The following is a 24034-nucleotide window of genomic DNA, read 5'->3' as shown; positions in this document are numbered from 1 at the left end:
TATCAGTTCTGCCATACTCTATTTCAAATGTCTGTATTACCATAGCCGACATTTTCTCACGAGCATTTAATGAACTTCATCAAATAAATTAATATGCAGAGGATGATTTTTGTGTTTTTTTTACTGGTTATACATTTTTGTTTCATTAAATTATTTAAGGGGAAAACATGAACATTAGCCTGTTGGGCTAACGCTAGCGATCAAAAAGCAGCTAACCGGAACAAAAGAACAACAAATCACAGTGGAATCACACCTTCACTCTAACAGCAGACAAATATTTGCACTGAAACTATTCCATTGTTTACAGGAGGTTAAAGGTCAAACACACAACAGGAATCAGCCAATCACGACTCTCGGCTCAGGCTGTGAAATCAGGTCAAAGAGGAGTTTGAACTTCTGTCACTTTTCTCACTTAAATCTGTAAACTCAGTTGGGACTCTTCCCAAAATCTCTCCCATATTCGGTTGGGATCCTGATCCGACTCCAGGAGCTGGGGGACTGATGGATGCATCGGTCTGGACCCCCCCCAACGCGCCGCCGGCTGCTGGCGACAAACTCCCAGCATCCTCTGGTCTTTTCTCTCTGTCCATTCAAGTTTTTTTCTGCTCTTCCCTCCACTACTACAATCTGCTTTGTGCCTCTAAAAGTTTGACTTCAGGATTTTGGTGGAGTTTTCCGGCCTGGGGGGCCCACTCCTCCGTTTGTCCTCCCATCACTCTGTTTGACCAGAAGGACACAGAAAGCCTCTGTTTGCAGGGGATTGTGGGTCGCCACGTCCCTTTGAAGAATTTCTTGTGAGGGGAAGTGAAACAATTTCCATAATTGGATTTCTCCTTCACAAAGGGGGGGGGGGTGTTTTTCCCACTCTCTGCCCTTCCTGTTTTGAATTTTAAGACTGAACAAAAATCCCTTCAGATTTCTGACAGATAAGGAGAAACTTCCGGTTGAGAAAAGAGAAGCGAGCGTCCAGTGAATGACTGTTCTGGAGGCTCCATCTATGAAGAACAGCTTCTAGGCTGCAGGTCATGTGTTCACCTTATTTGGTCGTCTAGTGTCGGATGGTCGTGTTGTTTTATTTGTTGGTTTTTAAACCTTTCTAGTCATCGCCTCCCCAGCCTCATCCCGCCGCCAGCAAACAGGAAATAGTTTCCAGACCAGTCACAACAATGTGAACAATAATGCTCATCAGAGACCAGGATAGTTCCTCACAGAGGAGAACGTCCTGCAGGGCTCAGGCCCCGCCCTGACAAGGCCCCGCCCTCACTTAGGCCCCGCCCCCTACACAGGAAGTTAACTGGCTTCATGGGGGAAACGAAAATTACCCAAACAACTGATCGACTAGCTGTCTGACCAAACAACCAACCCACCGACCAACCTACAGGCCAATCAACCAAACAACCAACCAAACAACCAACCAAACAACCAACTAACTGACAAATTAACCAACCAAACTACCAACCAACCAACTGACAAACCAACCAACCAACCAACCAACCAACCAACCAACATCAAACATAATTCCTTTGAACTTTTATAGATATTGTATATTTATTCATTATGAAATAATAGAAGTTAATTTGAATTATTATTAAGCCCCTCCCACATGGATTCTGATAATCATCCAATCATCTTCCTGTAAATGATGAGTTATTTTCACTGATGAAGTTTATATTATTACATTGGTAGTGAGTCAACACGTCTCTATTTACCTGAGTTTACCTGAAGAAGAGAACATATTTGTGTTGGGGGGAGCACACCCCCCAGGAGGATGAGGCTGCCGGTGAAGGGTTAACCCTCTGTGAGTCACCGTGTTTAGCGTGTTATCTGAAGCGTGTGCCTCCAGTCATGTTGTTGTTGACCAGCGCCGACTGAAACTGAGACTTTAAAGTTGCAAAGAGTCGACTCCTGTTCATGTGTGGGGCCCTCAGGGGCCCCGAGGGAGGGGGGGACCAATGATAACACCCTGTAGATAACGATCACCCACCAATGGGGTCACATGGTTTCTCCCTCCATTCAGAAAAAAGGAGCCACGCCATTGGTGGACGTGTGAGCGGCGGATCTGAACCCAGAGCGGTCGGACAGGTTCTCCCAGATTCCCGTGAGGCTCCGCCCACTGAGGATCCCTGTTTACACGAGGTGGACGGTGACACCCACCGCCGGGAACTCTGGGAGAACACGTCTTCATGAGGAGGAGCAGGAGGTGATAGAAGTCCGGTGGATCTCTGGCTGTCATCTGGGGGGGGTTTGGCTTCTCCCACACTCTTCCTGCCCCCCCCTCTGTTGTTTCCTCTCATGTGTTCCTCGGCGGTGGCGGGGGCTGACATTCCTGTCATTAATCGGCCTTTGGATGAAACCGGATGCTTCCTCTGAGAGGTGGACCATGATTTCTGGAGGGGTTCACCAGGCAGAAGCTCCTCCCTTTGGCACCACAGGGGATGTGTGAACATTCAGCCCCCCCCGCCTCCAGCTATAAATCCCTGCTGGGTTCGCGTCTCCACCCCAGGATGGAGCAGGACGGCAGAAAGACCTTCGTGTCTACGTTCCAGCTGGTCCTGAAGCCCCACGCCAGACGGGTCCGAGTGCTGAGGCATCCAGACGGTGGACTGGGAACCAGTATCCAGACGGTAGAGGGAGGCGACACCAGTGAGACAGGTAACGACCCGATAACAGCTGACCTAACACGATGTTGTAACCGTAACCGGATGGGTTCATGACCTCAGCGGCTCCCATCAGGAGCCTCAAACGTCTGCAGCTCCTGGAGGAGCCTCAGACGTCTGCAGGAGCTCCAGGCTTTGGTTCATCCTGATCTGATTTAAATCTGGGGCGGTTCAAGAGAATGGTTACAGTTTAAACCTCATTTTACGGTCACTTTGTAAATCACATCGGCTGATGAAGAGAATACGATCAGATCAGTTTAAATCGATACAGCAGATCTTGAAGTGTTTCCTGTCTCTCTTGGTCCAGCATCTGAAGTTCTATCTAGAGACGCTTTAGCTGCTGCGTCCCGACGATTCCGATCGGGCATCTGGGAGGCTTCTTGACGGATTCAGAACTTCTTCTGGTGGACTCTGACATCTGCTTGTGATGGTGGTCGTCCCAGCTTCATCTTCCTCTGTCAGGATTTCCTGTTCCTTGATGGAATCCATCTGATCCTCTACATGTTGAGAGGTTTCCGGTGGAGCCTCTGGGTCTGATCTAGATGGTTCTGATGGAGCATTCTGGGTCAGAACATCTGGGAGTTGATGGAGCCCTGATGGAGATGGAGGCCTGGACAGAAAACCCCGCTAAAGTGAGGTTGGGTCAGCGTCTGAGCGACTGATGTGTAGGTGTGATGATGAGGAGCAGACCTGGTCAATAAATCTGATCTATATTGGGGGTCAAATAATTTGGTTTGACCGGTAGCTCTCTTCATTCACAGCGTCTGAGAACTAACGTGTTTAATCTGATGTTTTGTAGTCACTAATGTCCTCTGAGTATTGAGGAATTACTCACAAACCCCCCTTTCCCCCCCAAACACACACAAACATTGGCATGTTACTGCCCCCAGGAGACCCACCCAACAGCCCAGAGGGCAAATCAGCGTCAGAATCCTGCTGGGTAAACATTCATGTGGTGGGAAAGTCTTGTCAGCGACCCACCAGGGGTCACCGCATGCTGTGACCTCAGGTGATAACTAACCAGTAGCCCGTTTGGTCCAATCAGCACTTGGCGTGAGCTCAAACCCCGCCCCTCCACTAAAGGTTGCGGGAGTCAATCCGTTTTTGCATAGATAGGAAAAGTACCCTAAAACGCAAAGTTGTATGGAAATCCATCCTGTTGTTTTGTTGTGTTCCTGACAAACGGACCAATCAGAACCAGGGGAGCAGAGATGGGACACTGCCCCCTACTGGTGTCTGAGATACTACAGGTTCCTGGTCAGTCAGGGGGTTTGTGTCTCCATGAAAGGTAAGAAGTTCCACCTGGATCAGGATCAGATCCGCATTCTAATGATTACCCATAAACCACTGCTGATAAACATGGTTCCAGATGCAGGAGTGTGTTTCCAGGCAGAGAAAATAATGCGCTATGACTTAATTTGGTATGAGGCTGATCCCAACATCAGTCATTTTGATGACCTCCTCAAAGAGGAATCCACATATTGTGAACACTCACAAGCGCTCCAAACTATTCTGAAGGATCCCGGCAGGAATTCCAGATGTGGCTCTGATAAACAGCGGTTCCAGGATCCTGTTTGGACAAAGCCTGGACAGTATTTTACAGATGTTTAGGTTTAGGGTGACGGCGGCGTCGATGGTGTTGGCAGATGCTCTGTGATGTGTTCTAGTTTCATGTGTAGTGGGTGTTAGTTTGAAGGTTAACAGATAAAACATCCCGGTTAAGATCACCCCGAGGAAACGACAGGAGCAGGGTGAGTTAACCCTTTAAAGCACAAATTATTAAATGACTGCCGGATTAATACAATTTTTTGGAAATTAGAACCTTCTGTCAAACTTTTCCAAACATTTTTACTACATGAATTTGTATGTATGAGCTTTAGTTTCTATAATTTTTGCTAAATCTGGATATTTTTTTTTTGCATGCGAAATGCAGATGCATGTATTGATTGTGTACATCAGGACAGAAATAATCAACCTGATGATGCAGAAGTCTCCAAATCCTGAAAGGCCTGAAAGGGTTAATGGATCATTGAAATTGATCCAATCACAATTAAAATTTGTCCTCTTCTCAACTTACTGTATGTTGAGATGAATTTACAGTGCAGAGTACGAAAACAGGTGTATTGGTATCCGATGATATTTAATCTTACATGAGGTGAACCCTCCATCCTGATTGGTTCTCACACCTATTGTCCTCAACTTCCTGTCTCTGCTCAGACTCCAAACTGACACCCGTCCTGCCGATGCAGACGCCTCGCTTCAAACAGCCGCTCAGCGACTGCACCGTCAGCGAAGGAGGCCACGCCACTTTTCAAGGTGTTATCACAGGAAGTCAGCCTCTGAGCGTTTCCTGGCAACACAATGGTGACGACTTGTTCTGCAGCTTCAACACATCAACCCCTACCTCCACATTGCTTCCTGCGACTGGATAGGTTTTAATAATGATCATCAATACTTTGATTGTTCAGGTAAAAGCCTGCATCCGGGCAAAGCGTCCTTCAGGAACGGCGTTGCCAGCCTGACGCTGACTCGGTGTTCACCTGGAGATGCTGGGACCTTCACCTGCACCGCCGAGAACGCTGCTGGGAAGCAGTCGTGCAGCGCCGCGTTACACATCACAGGTCCGTTCCTCACATGCACCGAGGCTTCTGGGTAAACCGTCCTGAACACTGAACTGACTTCGGTGTGTTTATATTTGAACAGCGAGGAAGGAAACGTCCAGAAATCACGAGCTGGATGGCAAGGTCAAGCTCAAGGTCGCGCCTCCGGCTCCTGAAGAGAAGAGCCGACAGACGGAGCACAATGGTAGATTACAGGCTGTTCAGACTTCCTGTTGTTCCAACATCCTCCCCCATCGACCCTTTCTCTCACGACATGTTAAGTTAGAAATGACAACCAGAAGTTAAGGTTGGAATGGAAGAGGAGTCAGAATTTAAAAAATATGTTGAGATATCTAAAATTTATTTTTTAGCTTTAAAGGGTAGGAAAAAATATCTGAAAAATTCTAAAAAATTTAAGTAAAGTTTTGAAATCTTTACTTTAAAGTGAGACCTTGTAACGTTTTTGCGTTGTTTTTATGAATCTAATCCTCTTCATCGGGAATTAAAAGTGATTTTTTACGGTTTCCTCACCCTTCCATTCAAATGTATCTGGTTTGCCAACCTAACTTGACTGCTCACACCTGATTTGTCAGAGAACATTTAAGCCTGCCTGTGTAGGACACGCCCCTAGAATCCACCTGTTTCTTGTTTCCACAGACGTGGGTCACCTCAGAGCGAAGGTCTCCCCCAGCACAGGTGGGCTGCAGGACCAGACGCTGGTGGTTGAAGCTTTAAATCTTGATTTAATACAATCAGAGAACTTCTCCTCCTCAGGTCCTCCTGTGGAGTTTATGGACCCACCTGAACAGGTGGAGGTCCGAGTGGGGGAGGAGGCCCGGCTACACTGTGACTTCAGGAGCAGCTCCCTCCCGGTGGCGTCCTGCTGGATTTACAACAGAGACAAGGTAACCAGTCTAGACTCACCTGTACGCCTCGGGTCGTCCTCCATCTTACCTCTTCTTCCTCATCCTCCTCTTCCTCAGGTTGTGGTGGGAGGGGACAGAATATCCCTCAGGAGCAGCGACACACAAACCAGCGTGGTTGTCCGCCGGGCGTGTCTGGCTGATACCGGCTCGTACACAGTGGTAGTACGAAACCGACGAGGGTCCGCCCAGCACACGGTCTGCCTCGCCGTCATCGGTAAGCCTCGCCCTCAAGAACTTCATTTAAAACACACCAGAACCTAAATTTTCTTGGTCCGCAAAGTGATTCTGGAGCGTCAGAAAAACACAACTAGTGGTAGAAGTAGAGGGAACTGGTTTTAAATAGCTACTCTACACTGGAACTGAAGAAGCCCCTTGAATGAGAGGTAAAAACTCTTCAGAAACTTTCTTAAAGTCTAGTGGATCAATTTAAACAGCTTTGGCTAACTCCAGGAAGGTGCTCCAAAGAACTTCTTAGATGTCCAGACTTTGGTTGTTTTATTCCCTTCAGACCGACCCGACCCTCCAGCGTCCCATCCAGTCGTCTCCAAGCTGACCACACGGTCCCTGGTCCTGTCCTGGACCGGTCCTAGCTACGACGGAGGCACCGCCGTGTTGGGCTACATCGTGGAGGTCAAACAAGAGGGTCTGGACGGTCCTGGGAGCTGGACTGAAGTAGCAAGCCGTTGTAAAAACACTTCGCACCACTTGAGATCGGGTCTGGAGCCTCTCAGTCAGTACCGCTTCCGAATCAGAGCCTACAACTCAGCAGGAGTCAGCGAGCCGAGTCAGGAGTCGGACTGCGTCAAGATGGCAACAGGAAGTGAGTGTTTTCCTAACGTTTGAGAGGAGGGTTTAACGTTCTATTTCCGTTCTCTCTGTCAAGGGGCTGATTGTGCTGATTCGTCTTTGTTTCCAGGGGCAAAGACGGAACCAGACGTGCCGTACGTCAATGTCATTATTGATACCGAGCGTAAAGTCAGCGACCACTACGACGTGCTGGAGAGGCTGGGAGGGTAAGTCCGAGACTCTCCTTCCTGTCCTTCAACCTCCTGAAGCTTTAAGTAAAGCTGCGACGCTCCGTTCTTCCAGGGGGAAGTTTGGGGAGGTCTTCCGGTTGTCCCACAAGGAGACGGGCCAGGAGTGCGCAGGGAAGTTCTACCGAGCCCGAACCTCCAAGGAGAGGAAGGCTGCCCGCAAAGAGATGGAGCTGATGAATTGCCTCCATCACCCCAAACTGGTCCAATGTTTGGCCGGCTACGAGTCGCGCTCAGAGACAGTCATGGTCATGGAGTAGTAAGTAGAACTAAGAGACATGGTTGCTCGTGGTTTTGTCATGGGTTGTCCTAGCTTTGTCCGTTCCGCCCAGTATCGCAGGCGGTGAGCTCTTTGAGCGCCTCGTGGACGACAGCTTCGAGCACACGGAGCCCACCAGCGCCCGCTACATGCAGCAGATCCTGGAGGGCATGCGGTACGTCCACCATCAGAACATCGTCCACCTGGACCTCAAGCCAGAGAACATCGTCTGTGTGGACACCACCGGGACGCGGATCAAGATCATCGACTTTGGCTTGGCCAGTAAACTGGGTGAGTGTGTGAACTTCGTGGACTCACAGCGGTAACTTCAGGAACCCAACGACACCCTGTTTGGATTTTAGTGTATTTCAGTACGAGGGAATCCATTAAGATGGCGGTCAAACGACCACCAATGAGCACCGAGCAGGTACTTCCTTATTTTACCAACTTCTCTGTTAAAGTTTGCCGTGTTTTCCTTCCTGGTGACACAGTCTGGTCCAAACAGGATCATTTAATTTAACTCCTGTCAAAAATAACCACGCCAACTGCAGACTCAAATATGCGAAGCAAAGCGAAGAAGCGGGGCGGAAAATTTGACACTCTGGGAGGTCTGTCGGTGACGACTCGAGCCATCTGCCAACGCGTGGATGCGAATCAGTGAAGGTGACGATTAAAGCGCTTCTATCTCCTGTTCTTCAGAGGAGGGCAAACCTCTGATGGTGATGCATGGCACGCCGGAGTTCGTCGCCCCGGAGGTGATCAGCTTCGAGCCCGTGGGCCTGGAAACGGACATGTGGAGCATTGGGGTCATCTGTTTCGTCTTGTAAGTGGAACTTGGTGGTTTTGAACTTTAAGGAGCTCCCAGACCTCCAGCTACCTCCTGTTGGGTTGAGTTATCTGCTAATCACGACTAGTGGCTAACCCAACAATGAAAATGCTGCTGACAAACTGGTTCACACTTATCTTTCAAGCAAAACCGGGATGAGGGAAGACATCATTGATTTCCTTAAAACATGCAAAGTCTTCACTGAAACTCGGAGCCGCGTTTGTTCACGATTTGCCTTCAGGAACACGTTGATCCTCTGCTGGGTTCATGCAGGTTCCCACAAAGACAATCAGAAATGTTTGGCCCAAAGCTGGAAACACACGACCGACAGACATCAGCAGACGCGAGTTTTAAGAGAACGCTCACACCTTATCTCCTCTCTTCAGCATTACCCATCCGTTACGTACTGGAGGCTACAGGCTGGTCTTCTGTTTCTGTTTTATAGAACTTTTATAGAACTTTATAGAAGAAATACATACTCTATTTTTATTCCATCCTCATTTTATTGTAGGTTTTTTAAAAAATCGCTCAGTTTGATCTCTGCTTTCTTTTTGTCATCCATTTTTCTATTATTTTCTACTGCCTTTTCATTTTTATGAAAGGGGTTAAAAAAGTTTCAGAATTTTGTTCAATTTGAGCGACAGGAAAGTTAAAAGAACTGAGGATGTTAGACAGAAATAATGAACATCAAAAATGCCCTGTGTGTATTCTCTAGTTATCCCGTTGCAAATTTAAACGTATTTAAATGGATTTAAACATATTGAATTATCTGTGATTGTAAGTTTCTACAAATGGACGTTTGGCGCCATCTCCTGGTGACTTTCTTTACTGCACCCTCCACAATCAATGAGGTCTGAGCTGCTGACTGAGTCCGTGATGGATGGAATGAGTTGATCAATCATGTAATCGATCATCCTGATACTGTTTGCGTCTCAGGCTCAGCGGGGAGTCTCCCTTCCAGGGCAACAGCGACGCCGAGACGCTGGCGCTGGTGACGGCCGCCAGCTACGAGTTCGACCAGGAGGCGTTTGAGGACATCTCTGATGAAGCCAAAGACTTCATCAGCTCCCTGCTGAAGAAGGACCGCAGGTTGGTCTGTTTCAAACAGGTATCCATCAGATTCCATCCCAGCAAAAACCTCCTGAATCCTGCAGAAACCACTCAAGAGTAAGAAAAAGGCGAAGTGTTGCCTCCAGCTGATGATGTCACGGCGTGTTCCTGGTGACATTTGGGACGGCACCGCTCATTAACGGAGCTCTGGCCTGAGCTGGAGCCTCATTAATGCAGCAGATAATCAGTCTGAGCTCAGGAGGCTGCTGGCGGCGTCTGACTTTTCCTATCCGCCCTGAACAGGTGCAGGTTGTCGTGTGTCGAGGCCCTCGCCCACCCCTGGATGGTCTCCTTCACCCCTCTGAGCCGCACCACCACCAAGTCCCTGAACAAGGGCCGCATGAGACGCTTTCTCGCCAAACGCAAGTGGAAGGTGACAGAACTTACTGGTCTTTTCTTCTGGTTTGCACCAAAAGTATTTTTATGCAATGCGATGCTTTAAACTTGCAGAAAACGGGCAAAGCGGTGCTGGCCCTGCAGCGGATGGCGAACCTGTCCAGCAGGCCGGATTCTCCTGGAACCTCCTCAGAGGGTAAGACGGATCCAAAGCCACGCCTGCAGCCGCACACATGTGGAGGAGGATTTCAGCCTTATGTGACCAGTCCCCCCCCCCCTCTCTCATCCAGAGCCAGGCTGGAGCCCCGAGGCGGAGGAAGCCATCCACTCCCTGGACGCCCAGCTGCAGAGCGAACCCTGCTTCCAGCAGGTCCTGAATGACACCGTCCTCCCCAGGGGGGCCACAGCCCACTTCACGTGCCTCGTGAACGGTAGTGATGTTAAAGACGTCCTCACCACACCCAACAACACACATGAAAGTCTGGTAGGAGTTCAGGTAAACTTGGGTTTACCTTGTTTGGAGTTCCGTCGGTTTAAAAAAAAATCCAAATTTACTTCTGACACAAATATTGGAATCATTAAATCACTAGTAAACAGTCAAAAACACATGTTCCTGTACTATAAATCATAATAAAAACATGTTATTAGTATTATCATATTATAAGCTCGTAGCAACCAACGTGACCCACAATGAGGAAGAAGATGACACGGAGATGATTTTTCTGTACTATATTAAAAAAAAAAATCAGCTTAAAATAGATTCATGTTAACCAAATATATAAAATTGAGAACAGAATTGGGAATGGTTATCTTCAGTTTAACCTGGAGTTGATATGACTTGTGTCTCCTGGAACAGATTAATGATGTAAACCAAGTTTACCTGTAACGGCTGGTGGATTGTTTTAACATGAAGTACGGATCAGTTCCTACAAGTTTAACTTGACATGAGGTGTTGCTGCATTAAACCACGTTGTGTTCCTTTCATGTTCCCCTCCAGGTTACCCCCCGCCGGAGGTGAGGTGGCTCCAGAACGAGGATCTGCTGTCTGAGTCCAGCAGGGTGACCATGGAGCAGCAGGAGGACGGGCTCTGCTCCCTGATCCTGGACCAGCTGGAGCCTCTGGACTCTGGCGTCTACACCTGTAGGGCCACCAACCGGCTGGGGGCCGCCGTGTGCTCCGCCCACCTTAGGGTGGAGATGTGAGGAGGAGGAAGCAGCCTTCATCAGTCATCGCTCACAGGATGTTCTGGTCCTGGAGAACGTTTCTTTATCACGAGTCACGTTGTTAAATCCATTTCCTGTTCATGAGTGGGCAGGGTTGGTCGCCACGGCAACATTCACAGTCATGTTTTGCACATTTGAATATTAAAATGTATGAGAATACTGTATAAATGTTTTAAGACATTAAGATTAAACAATGGATGCTGGGAGGATGGAACTGTTGGGTGACTGAATTATCAGAATTATTTTTATGGATCACATATCCCCAAATAAGGATTAGTTTGGTCACTGGCTCCTCCCCCTCCAGATAAGGGGGAGGAGCACAAATCAAATGATTTGAACTTAATGTTCAAGAAGTTTCATGATAGATTCAAAAAATGTATTTGTATTAAGAGACCAGGCACCTGAAGATCAACCAAATTTGTCTTTAGGTGCTAAAAATGTGCAGAAAGCTCTGCTAACGTGTAGCTAACTAGCGCTTTCACGTTAAAGTTAGCAGCGATAATCCAGACTAAATGCCTGAAAACAACCTCAAACAGACGACACTGAGTGGCTCAGATTGAGTTCAATTTATTCTAAACATTCCAGACATGCAAAAATAACACTTCCTCACCGACCGACCATTAGAATGTCTGATGTCAGAGGCGTGGCTGAAGCTAACAAGCAGCATTATGGGATATGAACTCAAAAACAAGTAACGCCAGTTTAAACACCGACACTGGAACATATCTCGATGCCAACACATCATCCCACGTCCTCGTCCCTCACTGGTCACTCCACACCGACAGGACCTGCCCCCCTCACATGCTCCGCCCCCCCTTACTTGCTCCTCTTCCAACAGAGGCCACATCGTAAGTAATTATATTAGTTAGATTATCTCGTTCACCCTGCGGGCGGTCAGGTTATATAATTTCTTAATCATTTAATTGCTTGAGCAACAGGAGGTTGTCATGGAAAAAGATGAATTTCCTCAGTTTCCACTTGAAGGCAGGTTGTTTTTTGGGTCAAACCAGGTCAGGTGACATTCTCTGGCTCTTCCTCTTGAATCCTCTGGATTATTATTAATATTTTTGGGATCGTTTTTGACGAAGCTTCTTAAAACAATAAAAACACGTTCAGAGTCTTGTGAGCGTGACTCCCGCGTCTTTCTAAGGCAGTGTTTCCTCCCGTGGATCGGCCACTCTACGGGTCACAGCTGAGAGGACGTCGTGACCTTTGCGTGACCCTGCTCTCTCTGCTGGATCCTCTTCTGAAGCAGATTCCACGCTTTCAGGACCTTTAATTAAAAAACAAAAAGTATAATCAACACAAAAAAGTGGTTTTTAACTTGAATCAAGGGGCTCAGATGACGAGAGGCGTGTCCGACCTGTTTGTGGGTCACCTCCGGTTTCCACAGCGTGCTCAGCGCTACATTAGCGTGCTCTACTAGCTTAGCATTGGACCACTGGCTCTGCAGCCGCTTCACGGCGTCTTCTGCGGCGATGCCGTCTCGCTGCGTAATCCTCAGCACCGCCTGGGAGGACGTTTGGATCGGGTGTTAAAGGAAGCAGGAGAAACGTTTTACTCTTGAATAAAACAAAGAAACTGATCAAACACCAGAAAATACAGACTAGACAGGATTGAGAGCTTTGTTTTATTACCTCCTCCTCAGGGATGATGGTGACCCAGACCTCGTGGACCATGTCTGTCCAGCCGGCCTGCAGGAGAACCGCTGCGTCCAACACACACACCCGCTTACCTGCAGGAAATCCATTCAAACACGAGGGTTCAGCATCTTTACGTTCTCTGGTTCAGCCAATCAGATCAGAGCATTAACAGATCTGAACACAGCTGACTCACGGACCTTCTTCTCTGGCTTGGCTGATCCTCCCCTTCACCAGAGCTGCAATTTCAGGCCACACGATGTCCGTCAGAGCCTTTAAACGCCCCTGTGTGAACAGTAAATAGTGAGCGGACAGGACGGTGGACAGGAAGTGACATCATGACGTCATAAGATGTTTGTATTACCTGGTTTCCAAACACCTTCTTCCCTAGAGCAGGTCTGTTGATGGTTCTGTCTTGGTTCAGGAGTTCTGAAATAAAAGATTTGTGTTGCTTTCAGATTGGATCGATATATTTTATCACATTTTAAAGGTGTCCCAATCAGGACTGAGAGTCAAACTGTGACCTGACCTGGAGTTAAGTCAATAAATTAATTATTTAAGCCTAGCCCTGCCCCCCCAGCGGTCACATGCCACCTCACCTTGCCCAAACTCCTCCAGCACCCGGCGGTAGGCGGACGTGTCGGGCAGGTAGACCTCGTGACCCAGCCGGTCGCAGTCGATCCGGACCGCGCCCAGCGCCTCCAGCTGTCGGCTGATGGAACTTTTCCCGCTGCCACTGCCCCCCGTCAGGCCGATAACGTAAGGCAGGAGCGGGAGGTGGGGGGAGTCCTGGAGAAGGGGGGGCGGGGGTCAGGATGGATGAAGTAAACATTAACAGACATGAACCGAGCTTTAACCGGGTCAGAGGTTCTTTCCTCCCCAACTGAAGATCCCAGGAGTTCATCAGGTCCCAAAACCCTCTGTTCACAAATATTTGCATCTTTCCATCAGCTGTAAGAACTAATCCATCTATTTTCATCACAAACACTTCAGGCCGCTAAACAGTTACTTCAATATCTAGTCCTCTACAGACCGGTTTGCCAGTTTGATGATTAGCGTCTCTTAACTTTTCTGAGCTGCTTTGAAATTCAAATTCCATTGAACTTTAACTTAACGGTTGAACTGAACAAGAGGCTGCAGGATTATCAAGTGTGAATGCACACCTTAACACAACATTACCACCACCTAACATGAACCGCAGCAGCGACGACTTCCCCTTTAATGTGACCTACCTTTGGCGGGGTCAGGAGGGTGCCCAGCAGACGTGAGCGTAGACTGGAGGAACTGATCTTCTCCTCCTCTGGAATGGTGTGGTGATCGTCCTTCAGCAGCTGCATCACGTGGACGACCAGAGGCTGGAGGCCCTGATTTGGAAAGCAGACATGTTTGAGTTTTGGGTTTGAAAAGTGAAGCTTAGTGAGAGGAAAGCTAGAAAAGTGCAGGAAAGCTGTCAATGCCCCTGACAGAGCAGCATTAAGGAGGTAAAAACTGCACAGGGGCAATTTAAATCTTCAATTTGAGGAATTCTGCCCAAGAAAATTGGATTCTCCTACGATTCCCTTCACAAACAGCTGCTTGTTCCAATATTAATGATCGTAATGCAAACCCGTGTGAATCCCTAACTCACATTCTCCAGGCGTTTCCTGTTGACGGCCTCGCCTCCCTTTCTGGTCTCCTCGCTCACCACGATGCACTGCAGCAAGGGGTCGACCACAGAGACGCCAAAGGGGTCGTCCAGGGGCACGATCTCCACCTGCAGCGACGGCTTGACGTCCTGCAGGAACTCCTGGAGCTTCTGGACACGTAGAGAGTACGGCTCAATCAGCTCCTTCAGCACTTTCTCTACATTGGAGAGGGGGCAGAAGACGGATGTTGGATCGCTACACCTCACAAATCATCAGAGATGTTCTTTATCCACTTACTTTTCAGCATCATCTGGTCACACACGCCAATGAGGAAGCGTTTGCTGGCGAGCAGGCATGAAATGTTGAGCAGCATCTTGTGGGCCCCGTGGAGCCGGTCAAACGTCCCCCCTACCACCACGTCACTGTAGGTCTCCAAGGGTTCAGTTCTCTCCTCTGGATCCATCACACCTTCCTCCTTATCCTCCTGCACCCCTGTCAGCTGGGGGTGCAGCAGCACTGACTTCAGGCTGGGGCTGCAGACGTAGCAGTGGCCCATGTACATCTGCAGACACTGTGTAACCTGATGGGACTGACCCGGGTCATGCAGTGGGAAGTCTGTGAGCACCACCTCTGGGGAGTGAGACAAGGATTGCGGCGTGGGGAAGGGACCGTTTGGGAGGCAGGCGGCTGAATTAGCACAAACATTGGTCAACAGAACACGGACATCCAGGTGAGCGCATATATTTGAAGCCTTGCTGTAAAGGCGGGTTATGAACGAGGACAGGTCCGCCGCTGGAGGAATGAAAACGGGCCGAGGAGGGCTTCCGCTCCCGAGGTTCAGCCCCGGGTGGAGGTGAACGTAAAGGGTGCGCTCTACGAGCTGCGCTGCCGAACTGAGCACTGGGGCGATGCGTAAGGGGAGGGCGTGGAGGGGGGACGTCAGTACCAGGATGCCTGTGCTGAACATAGACATGTCACTGGTGGACACAGCTGAGAGCTGCAGCTGGATGTGAGGAGATGCCTGGGGGGGGGGGGGGAGGAGGAGAAAGAACGTTTAATTTATCTGTGTAAACAATCACAAGGCACTTATGCTAAATACAGTCAAACAGGAAGTCAAGAAGAGATTTTTTTCTTGGAGGGATGAGGAAACTGAGCTAACACTGTTTTAGCATGCAGCTTCTGAAATTACCCAATACTTTGATTTTACTCGGATATTTGCAGTAGGTCAAGGGGCTCTATTATATGGATGTACTGTACAGATAAACAGGTTATTTACTTTACTATCATGTTATTATCACTGTTATTATTTGAAGTAGCATGAAAACACATGAACCAAGGCAGCACCGACTCTATGAAGCGTTTAACTTAGTTAAAGTGTAACTAGCCGCCGGCTAGTTAACGTTAGCCCTCGGCTGTAAAGAAGGGGACACACCGGAAGTAAACTAGCGGTCATGAAACAAGGAGAATATTTTTTTTATTATTATTTATTTTTATTTACTCCATAAACAGCTAACAGTTGAGGTAAACTTTTCTGCGTCGCCACCTAGCTAGCTGCACTACGTAGCTCTACAACCGTTATAAAAATCAGATTTAAAATTAAATAAAAATGTTGAGGGCATTACTAATGACACTGTGGATAATTGTTAAGGCTCCTTAAAGCAGTCCGGCAGACAAACAAACATTTATTTCAGTATTAACTGACCTGTGCAGAGAAAATCTCACGCGAAATGATGTCAAGTTCACGGCGTAAACCTCCACACGACTGAAGGCATATTTCTGCTCCCCTGCTAATTCCTGATGCGGAAATGATCGACCTGACAGCGGTCATGTGACACTCTTCGTGCAAGCTGATTGGTCGATAATACAACACCCAGCAGCCAGTTATAGGACAGATGGAGGTTTATTAGGCGGAACTGAAGTGACAACGTCAAGGAAGAGGTAAATAAGGTTCTACTATATGTATGAAGATAGTGAAATATTTAAAGGTTCTGTAGGCTGAAACAAATGTATATACTTCCGGGTTCCATGCCCTTCACAATAAAAGCCCAACATACTCTAATCATACGAAAGTGTTTATTAGGGAAGAAGTTTAAAATTGCAGCACCAGATATTTAAAATACTGTATAGAAACCAAAAGTCCAAGTTTATGAATTTTTACAGCCAACTCACCAAAATATCAACATATTGGTATCTAGTAGCATAGTTTATATTTTAGGAGTTAATTAATGTTCACTATTTCTGCATAGGCATGTATTTTACTGAATGTACTTACAGTACACGTATTTTGTTTGCATGAATTCTAAGCAACACAAAAGCAGACAAAAGAACACCCTTGTGGGAATATTTTTTTAATTTTCACTTTATACTTTGAGGCCAACGATTTGTTTCTACAAAAATAATACAAAGAAACGAAATGTTATCTCCATACTGTAAAAAGAGTTGCATGACAAGGCCCTGGGCTGAGGCGTTGCATAATTAGCAAACAGTTCACACCAACATGATTCAAGTAAAGTCACGTAAACTCAAACGTTAAAGTCACATTAAAGCCTGGTGGTAAATTAAGACTGGGTTTTACTTTTGGTCAGCAGAGTCGGACTGAACTCTTGAACAGTCAGTTTTAAGACGCTGTTGGACAGCAGAGAGCTCGGAAAGATTTTGAAAGCAATGGTGATTTAAAAACAAGGTCGTTTTGTGAATAGTGAAATAAAAATTCTTGATGATGAGCCTGCAGCATTAGGCACGACATCTGCAGCGGATGTACATTTATGAACACACAGTTCAGCGCCACTGCTCTACATGATTCCTCGTCAAACTGCTAATTTACTTTCTTATCGCTGGTGCTATCGCTGGCAGCTGTGTCGTAATGGCACTTCTCCACACACCGCCTTGGAAACCATCCCCTCACACGCTCCCCCGCTGAAAGGGAAAACAAAATAGAAAGGACAACATTACTTCATCATTACCATTATCTCTCCCTCCCCCCGTCAACTTAGGGTCTGCGCACATGTCACTTCCCCTATGAGATTAGAGAGTATAGAGACGTTAACCATCCTTTGTGTTTCGTCTTATACTTCGTGCTGTACTGTCTGATGTACTGCCTGTGTTGTACTGCCTGTGTTGTACTACCTGTGTTGTTCTGCCTGTTGTACTGTCTGTGTTGTACTGCCTATCGTACTGTCTACCTTGGGTCAGAGAGGACTGCAATTTCATCTGTGCTGTATGTCGTGCATATATGGTACATTTGACAATAAAGCTGACTTTGACTTTTGATTACATATATTTTCAGTGAATTTATTCAAATCACAGTAAAAAGCCTCTCATCTCACCTCTCATCTGCTCCCCGTTCAACACTTTGTCTCCGTACATCCACCACCTGAAGAGAAAAACATTTGGCTTCTTTATTGGAGGACTGAATATAAACCCTCAGGCAGACGGTAAAACGATAAGAACCCGTCGATCCACCGCCTCTCCTGCAGTAACTCACTTGGTGCCGCGCGTGGCCATGATGGTGTCTCCTTTGCTGAGGGGGATCCTGGGCTCCTCGGTGCACGGCGTTCTGAAGAAAGTCTGGACTCCTTTGCTCAAAGGGCAGCAAGCACCGTTGTAGTCGTCCACGGCCCGGTACTGGACCTGCTGACCGAGACAAATGAGAGGTCTGGTTATTCTACTGCCCCCAGCAAAATCCGGACGGGACACACAATGTCAGGGCAGCATTCATTTAGCATTTGTAATATCTGATTTGATTACCAATAATATTAGAGTCTCCAGTTTTCTTCCAGTACATGCATTCAGATTTGTTTTTAGCCACTAGCAGCTAAGCTACTGAAAGAAATACAATTTTTCTGTAAAACTTCTTACAAAATGATCATGAACGTACAATTCAGGACGTGTAATCTAAAAGACAACATCCATACGCTGCTGAAAAGCAGTTAAAACTCAATCTGATGTTTTCTTATGCGTTGGTTTGTGACTGAACGAACACACGAGTGACACGTTGATGTCTGGCAGGTACTTACACTCCTCACTCGTTTATCAGCTTTCTGTTTCAGCTGCTCAATCTGTCAGAAGAGGACACTACAGGTTAAAACCGTGTGATCGGTCATTGTTTAACAGGACGTGTATCACGAGGATGTGTTCCACCTACAGTTAAGGTGTGCTGGTGACACTGGGGGTGGACGGGCCACTGCAGGCCGTCCCCCCTGGGCGTCCCCGACCACGTGAAGACTTGTTTGAAGTTGATCCAGCGGCTGCCGAGGTCGTACGGGAAGACGAACGTCTCCCCTGTTTGGTAGTGCTGTATTCTGTCTTTGGCCTGGTGGGAACAAGGGGGGGGGTCAATTCAGGCTGACTAGATTGGAATGAAGTGCTAATAAATGAACAATTATTACAAGAACATCACAAATACAATCGCTGCTCAGAATCCCTGACCTTTTCCTCGATCCATGACTCGATCGAGGTCTTGTTTCGAAGGATGACTTTCATCTGAAAACGAACAAACTAGTTTGTTATCAGAGTTAAATTACAGTTAATATAATTAGAATAATATTTTCATTTTTTTCACCGATGTCTCCAGATAAAAAACATGAATATTCAGTAGAATTTTCAACAGACATCATTAAATATTAATTTTCTCTACAGTGAGATGTAAGAAAGCAACTATTTTATACTTGACCCAAATGTTTCTTATTTAAATTCACATCAGTGTCAGGTTAACATCACAATCAACAGACTTTACGTGATAAAACCAGCACTGACAAACATCATCAGGTGTTTAAATGGCAGCAGGTCTGAATTCTGATATCCTGATCAGATATTCAACCGATATTCTACTTTTGTTCTCTGATGAAAACTGAGCTAACAGACAAGCTGCTTTGCTTAAAATCATATCCCATTAATTTCATCAGTTATTTGAGCTCATGTTGTTTTGTGGAAGAATACTTTTCCTTTACATCCACGCCATCATCTGATATAAAAATCATATGACGATGACGTCACAAGAAGTTCAGGTAGAAGAGGAGCAGCTAAACCCACAACCACCATAACCTTTAATGTCATTTTGAATAATGTACCTGTATGAAGAAAAGCATGCCGACAGCGATGGTGGTACCCAGGGCCAAACCTAAGGCAAAGAGTGTGGCAGCAAAAGCAGGAACGCTGAAGGGCATGAGGGGCTGGAACTGACGAACGGCGCTCATGTCGATCTTCACGGTGCTCCAGCCGAACGATATCTGCAGGGAGGTTCGGTCGGGTTACACGAAGTTGTCGGCGCCGCAGACGGCAGACAGCAGTGGAGACGACTCACCCTCTCATACAGCTGCGTGTACATGGTCATGATGAAGATGATGGCGGCGTGAGAGCAGCCCAGAGGAGCCAGCAGCAGGAAGCTGGTGAAGTAGGCGTGGTTCAGGTGCCCGCAGCAGTTGTTGATCCACGGGCAGTGGTGGTCCATCTTCATCACGCACCTGAGGGAGGGGGAGGCAGAGGAGGACAGTGACAACCTTACCTGCAAGTCAGACCGCATCTTTGGAAAAATACATCAACACTAAAGATGAACGCCCCCTTACGTCCCCCCATGCTCTTGTTTTGACAGTACAGGCAGCTACAGTACCTGTTACACTTGCGGCAGTGGTGTGATCGGGGGGCCTTGTACCCTTGGCACACCCTGCAGTACTGCAGGTACTGGGCGTCCGGCTGATCCTTCTGATGTGAGAAAGAAATTAGATCATATTTGATTAAATGTCTTTGTTCAAATTGTTTAAATTGAACGACTCATAGTTTGACTCGGTTCTCTATATACCAGTAGTCAACATACATTTTTTGTGCCACAGATCGCTTTAACATCAGAATGTATTTTCATGGACCTTTCTTTAAGGTGTGGTGGATAAACAGGCAACATAAAATGATAGCACCAGCATAAAAATGTATTTTATTCAAAATATTTCTAAATTTATTCTAAATATATTAACATGAATAAATAAACTTGAATCCGATGTGTGACCCAGGGGTTGTGAACCAATAGTTTATACCATAATGAACATATTAAAGGATCCTTACTGGTTTCCAGCCCAGAGGGATGTATCCAGGGCCGACAAACATAGCGTTGAAGTAATTATAAAGGATGAGGACGGTCCAGTTGATGAGCATGATGAAGTTAATGCTGCCTCCTGTGGTGTCCAGTGGCCAGTACCAGATAATGGAGTCCACCATCGCCATGGTGGAGCAGATAGCAATGACAGACAGCGCTATGATTGGCCCCCAGTGGCACAGTCTCCGAACCTCATGGAGGTTCTCAAACGTCACGAAGCTGGAGAAGAAGTTCATCTTGTCTCCACAAGGTCAGCACTAATAGTGAACTTCCTGAAATGTATTGGACCCAATTTCAATGTGCTACTTTTTTTCTCTACTATGTCGCAAAGTCAGCAGTGTGGAGGATGCACATGTTTTTTCTCGTCTTCTCAACACCCAGCAGCTGGCCTGGTTTTGGGTCACTGGGGATCTCGGTGTCCCAGTGTTCCTTGCTTTGACGGCAAAGAGCAGCATCCTCTCCTTCCGGTCCTAGGGGCACACTACCCTTGAGATGGACTCGGCCTCCCCATCTAAGAGACAGAGACACCTCAATAAATTCACAAATAAACCCTGTTGAACACCAGAATAATATACAATTATATCTACTATAGTGACTGCAGCATTATATGAGGATGAAACTTGGCTCATTATATCCCAATGTCTCAGACGAGGTGTAGCTTTAAAATTACACATCAACAAGTACTAAAACTCAAACATGGAAACCTTTAAAGGGATGAAAGTGTTTCGTGCTTTATGTAAGTGAGTGAGCTAACGATGCTGGAGTGGATCTTTGTTTTGTTCCACATCCACAGGATGCTGAGCTGCATAACTTACTGAACACATTAGCTGAACTTACCGGGGAAGCTAACAAGAACTAGCAGGCACTTGCTGTATATAATGCACAAAATGTGTAGAAACATAACGCGTGATATAATTAATGAACATTTTTATCCGCTTTGCTGAAACAGACAACACAGATGATGAGACATTAGTGAAAATGATTGATTCTGATTAGCATGAAGGCTAACGTTGTAGCAGCTAACATGCTAGTTCGATACCTTGTTCGCCAGCGTGAGCTGATATAAAATTGGATTACTGTACTATCGTCAAAAAGAGTATAATAGTAGATATAACATATGGAGAACGTCTATCGTATAATGTAAACGTACAGTTTTTACGAACGGAGAAAAAATCGTCACCCTAACAACCAACCTGGTTACTTCCTTGTTTCCTTTGATTTCTTCTGTTTACAGGGGGAGACATTCTTGTTGGTGTATCAAAAAGACAGGTTTACCTTTAAATCATCACAGACGCTTATTATTAGAAACAGTTTATTACTCAAACCTCACCCAGATGTTAAAATTGTTCATACATAGCTGAGAAAAAAAATTATTGTGAATATTATTTTACACCCGCCGGCGGAAAGATTTTCAGTACTAAAAAAAAGTGACGGAGTTCCTGACCGAGAACATTTTACTGCTACACCCGGAAGACACCCGCTCCATCCTTGTTTTTATTATTCTGAGCTGTCAACCAGAAAGCTAGCTCTTTTCAACTTAGACCTCAAAATGTCTTCAGATTTTGAAGCTTACGAACAGGAATTCGGGACAATTACAGCAGAAATTACGAACAAAATTGGAAGAATTCCCAAATTAAGTGGAGGTATGACTTAATTAGCTGGAATCGCTGAGCTAGAGCTAGCTACCAATTAACGCTAGCTGATATTCCTCAGACGTGTATGTTAGCTATAAGTAGTAATATCTGCTTTTTAATCATCATACCGTATTATGTACTGATTATATATGTTAATAAATACTCAAACCGTATGTTATTATGTAAAAGGACGCATCCTAGCTTGAAAAGTCAATAGCCTGGTAATTGACTTTTGTGTCACATGTGTTACGTTGTACTTACTGGGAAATAATTATGTTTCCTAATAGTTCTCATTAGTTTAGGGGTTTGCGTGCTTTTGAGAGTCATTTCTTATTTCTGGCAGCAGAAGCTGTTGGACCCATCTAACGTAGTGGGTGGATGACTATTGTTTGACGTCACATAAATTAATTGAATTTGCAATTAATTATGCTGCTCCATATGCTGGCGTGGAGTTCAGACTCCTTTTCATCCATGTGACCTGGCCCTTTCTATTGAGGTGATGCACAGATGGGGAGAGGGGAGAAGTGGAGATGATAAATCTGGTTTAAACATCTCAAGAGTCCCATTCAGAATTCCTTCAGATAGTTAATAGAATATGTTTAAGTGATGAATCTGTTTTTGGAAGGCTTTGTGTTTTTCAACCTCTCCAATTTTAGATGATTGACTGATAATAAGCACAATCCTTTGTGTAAACATAAAGGTGATAAGATTGATTTTACACTCATGTGTTATACTTTGCACATCTTCAGGGCTGAGAAATGTCTTTCTGTTCTTGTTCTTGTATATCTTTATAATTAGGTTACACATGTGAAAGAACCATGAAGTGGCTGCTTGTGGTGCAGTAATACCATATTACACACAGCCCAATTAAAATGTCTGTCATAGATGGTGGCTTTCCCAGCCTGTTATGTCTTCCGTCTGTTGCTTTTATAACTCTGAAACGTGATGAGATTCCATTGTTGTTCATTCATCACATTTGAAAACATTTGAAGCAGACCTCATCACTGAGGGGGTTTCATCCAGGAGCACACAGCTGTGTTTCTGTTCTCGTGAGCGTGGCAACTTGTTCGTATTTAAGTAGGTCAAACGTTGTTTTTGCAGAACTACTGTTATAAATATGTCAGTTAATCTCATGGAGGGGGACGTAAAAATATCAGACATGTGCTGCATGCCTGGTCTTGATTTTTAAAAATTCAGTGGATTTTTTAACCTGAAAAATTATATATTAAAACATTACATATTCCCTGAATTTGCTTTGTATGAGTATGGGATCTGAAGTGTGTCACTGTTTTCTGTGTACATGTCACTTAAAGAAAAAAGAAAATTCTAACAGTGACTGACTGTTATCTTTCCATTAAAACTCAATAATGTTCTTCTACTGATTTTTAAGGTTGTAGTTTATGATGACACTGGAGTTTCTCTGTTTCGTGACACCCCAGAGAATGAACTAAGTCCATGCAGTTCTGTCTGAATTGTGTTTCCTTTAACTTCGTGGTTTATTTTCTAGCATTGACTCTAAATGCTGCTTCCAGCCCTGACTTGGAGCGTACATCTCTTCCTCCAGACCAGTTGCTTTTTCAAAGGCCGCTGCCTCTCGCCAAACCTCGCCTGAGTGTTTGTGGTTTGGATTTGGCATCAGCGGAGACTCATGGCAGCCCTGTGCTGTTCCTCTCGCCATCTGTTGACTGTGTCGCAGTAAACCCATATGAATATGTACAAAGCCGGTAAACACTCTGCAACCAGAAGCCGTTGTTCAGTTTGTTCTGACTCCGACAGAATCCTTCACAGTTGAATTCCCCTCCTTTCTCATTAAGCGTTTTCTCTCCTCCTACCTCAAGTGGCTCAATTTGTTCACCTGCGGTTTGACATCCTGCGTTTTAATGCGGACCGAGGCCTTTTGTCATTGCGGTTGTGTTTCTCTGTTTCATCTGAGCACAGCTGCTGATAAAAGCCAGGACATTTAAAGAAAACTGGCCTTGACTGCATTCATAACAGATGCATTTACAGATGTTTACACATACATTTATATGAGAATAGAATAAAACTTTGCCTTCTGTGAGGCGTCGCTGCTCTTCAGT

The 24034-nt window shown here is 46.0% G+C and overlaps 4 protein-coding genes across 12 annotated transcripts in view; 2 read left to right on the top strand and 2 right to left on the bottom strand.

The window, feature by feature from the left end:
* Positions 1 to 2160: 2160 nt before the first annotated feature.
* Positions 2161 to 11200, top strand: LOC137588797 (myosin light chain kinase, smooth muscle-like). Of its 4 annotated transcripts, none has more exons than XM_068306080.1 (17): positions 2161 to 2652; positions 4875 to 5021; positions 5126 to 5278; positions 5361 to 5462; positions 5915 to 5953; positions 6032 to 6162; positions 6241 to 6397; positions 6692 to 7003; positions 7100 to 7196; positions 7273 to 7476; positions 7550 to 7767; positions 8176 to 8299; positions 9239 to 9391; positions 9656 to 9785; positions 9863 to 9944; positions 10039 to 10244; positions 10746 to 10902. In XM_068306080.1, the coding sequence occupies exons 1-17, from the start codon at positions 2436 to 2438 to the stop codon at positions 10764 to 10766; spliced, it is 2493 nt and encodes an 830-aa protein (XP_068162181.1). In that variant the 5' UTR covers positions 2161 to 2435; the 3' UTR covers positions 10767 to 10902. The 4 variants fall into 4 exon arrangements, with proteins under 4 accessions (XP_068162181.1, XP_068162179.1, XP_068162180.1 ...); XM_068306078.1 differs by having other exon boundaries at positions 2167 to 2652; positions 10039 to 10179; positions 10746 to 11200; XM_068306081.1 differs by lacking the exon at positions 2161 to 2652 and adding an exon at positions 3998 to 4408 and having other exon boundaries at positions 10039 to 10179; positions 10746 to 11199.
* Positions 11201 to 11523: 323 nt separating this feature from the next.
* On the bottom strand, positions 11524 to 16080 carry coasy (CoA synthase). Its single transcript, XM_068305152.1, has 10 exons — positions 15940 to 16080; positions 14535 to 15258; positions 14240 to 14454; positions 13845 to 13976; positions 13212 to 13401; positions 12977 to 13041; positions 12813 to 12897; positions 12610 to 12707; positions 12336 to 12482; positions 11524 to 12245 (listed from the first exon to the last, which is right to left on the bottom strand). The coding sequence occupies exons 1-10, from the start codon at positions 16063 to 16065 to the stop codon at positions 12159 to 12161; spliced, it is 1869 nt and encodes a 622-aa protein (XP_068161253.1). The 5' UTR covers positions 16066 to 16080; the 3' UTR covers positions 11524 to 12158.
* A 193-nt stretch (positions 16081 to 16273) lies between these two features.
* Positions 16274 to 21718, bottom strand: zdhhc6 (zinc finger DHHC-type palmitoyltransferase 6). Of its 3 annotated transcripts, none has more exons than XM_068305153.1 (11): positions 21516 to 21718; positions 20292 to 20833; positions 19846 to 19937; positions 19540 to 19699; positions 19307 to 19465; positions 18666 to 18719; positions 18382 to 18549; positions 18254 to 18295; positions 17722 to 17870; positions 17564 to 17610; positions 16274 to 17153 (listed from the first exon to the last, which is right to left on the bottom strand). In XM_068305153.1, the coding sequence occupies exons 2-11, from the start codon at positions 20556 to 20558 to the stop codon at positions 17053 to 17055; spliced, it is 1239 nt and encodes a 412-aa protein (XP_068161254.1). In that variant the 5' UTR covers positions 20559 to 20833; positions 21516 to 21718; the 3' UTR covers positions 16274 to 17052. The 3 variants fall into 3 exon arrangements, with proteins under 3 accessions (XP_068161254.1, XP_068161255.1, XP_068161256.1); XM_068305154.1 differs by having other exon boundaries at positions 21473 to 21516; XM_068305155.1 differs by having other exon boundaries at positions 16277 to 17153; positions 17722 to 17867; positions 21516 to 21717.
* A 76-nt stretch (positions 21719 to 21794) lies between these two features.
* Positions 21795 to 24034, top strand: part of vti1a (vesicle transport through interaction with t-SNAREs 1A) — a 96888-nt gene continuing 94648 nt past the window's right edge. For all 4 annotated transcript variants that reach the window (XM_068305157.1, XM_068305160.1, XM_068305156.1 and 1 more), the window contains exon 1: positions 21795 to 21965. In XM_068305157.1, the coding sequence (XP_068161258.1) occupies positions 21872 to 21965 (94 nt within the window). In that variant the 5' untranslated portion in view covers positions 21795 to 21871. The remainder of the gene's footprint in view (positions 21966 to 24034) is intronic.

The sequence above is a fragment of the Antennarius striatus genome, chromosome 21 (genome assembly GCF_040054535.1).
Source record: "Antennarius striatus isolate MH-2024 chromosome 21, ASM4005453v1, whole genome shotgun sequence".
Classification (NCBI taxonomy): Eukaryota; Metazoa; Chordata; class Actinopteri; order Lophiiformes; family Antennariidae; genus Antennarius; species Antennarius striatus.
The sequence above is the reverse complement of the archived record's forward strand: the minus strand, read 5'-3'. Positions and strand labels throughout refer to the sequence as shown.

Bases quoted from the DNA above. Each gene is read 5' to 3' on its own strand.
- LOC137588797 (XM_068306078.1), top strand. From the start codon at position 2,436: ATGTGTGAACATTCAGCCCCCCCCGCCTCCAGCTATAAATCCCTGCTG. The intron at 2,653-4,874 runs GTAACGACCCGA...GTCTCTGCTCAG, and splicing joins AGGCGACACCAGTGAGACAG to ACTCCAAACTGACACCCGTC. The intron at 9,945-10,038 runs GTAAGACGGATC...TCTCTCATCCAG, and splicing joins TCCTGGAACCTCCTCAGAGG to AGCCAGGCTGGAGCCCCGAG.
- coasy (XM_068305152.1), bottom strand. From the start codon at position 16,065: ATGACCGCTGTCAGGTCGATCATTTCCGCATCAGGAATTAGCAGGGGA. The intron at 14,455-14,534 runs GTAAGTGGATAA...TCTCCAATGTAG, and splicing joins TGACCAGATGATGCTGAAAA to AGAAAGTGCTGAAGGAGCTG. The intron at 13,402-13,844 runs GTAGGTCACATT...CCCCTTCTCCAG, and splicing joins CCCTCCTGACCCCGCCAAAG to GACTCCCCCCACCTCCCGCT.
- zdhhc6 (XM_068305153.1), bottom strand. From the start codon at position 20,558: ATGAACTTCTTCTCCAGCTTCGTGACGTTTGAGAACCTCCATGAGGTT. The intron at 17,611-17,721 runs GTGAGTTACTGC...TTTTCTCTTCAG, and splicing joins ATGGCCACGCGCGGCACCAA to GTGGTGGATGTACGGAGACA. The intron at 17,154-17,563 runs GTGAGATGAGAG...TTTCCCTTTCAG, and splicing joins GAACGGGGAGCAGATGAGAG to CGGGGGAGCGTGTGAGGGGA.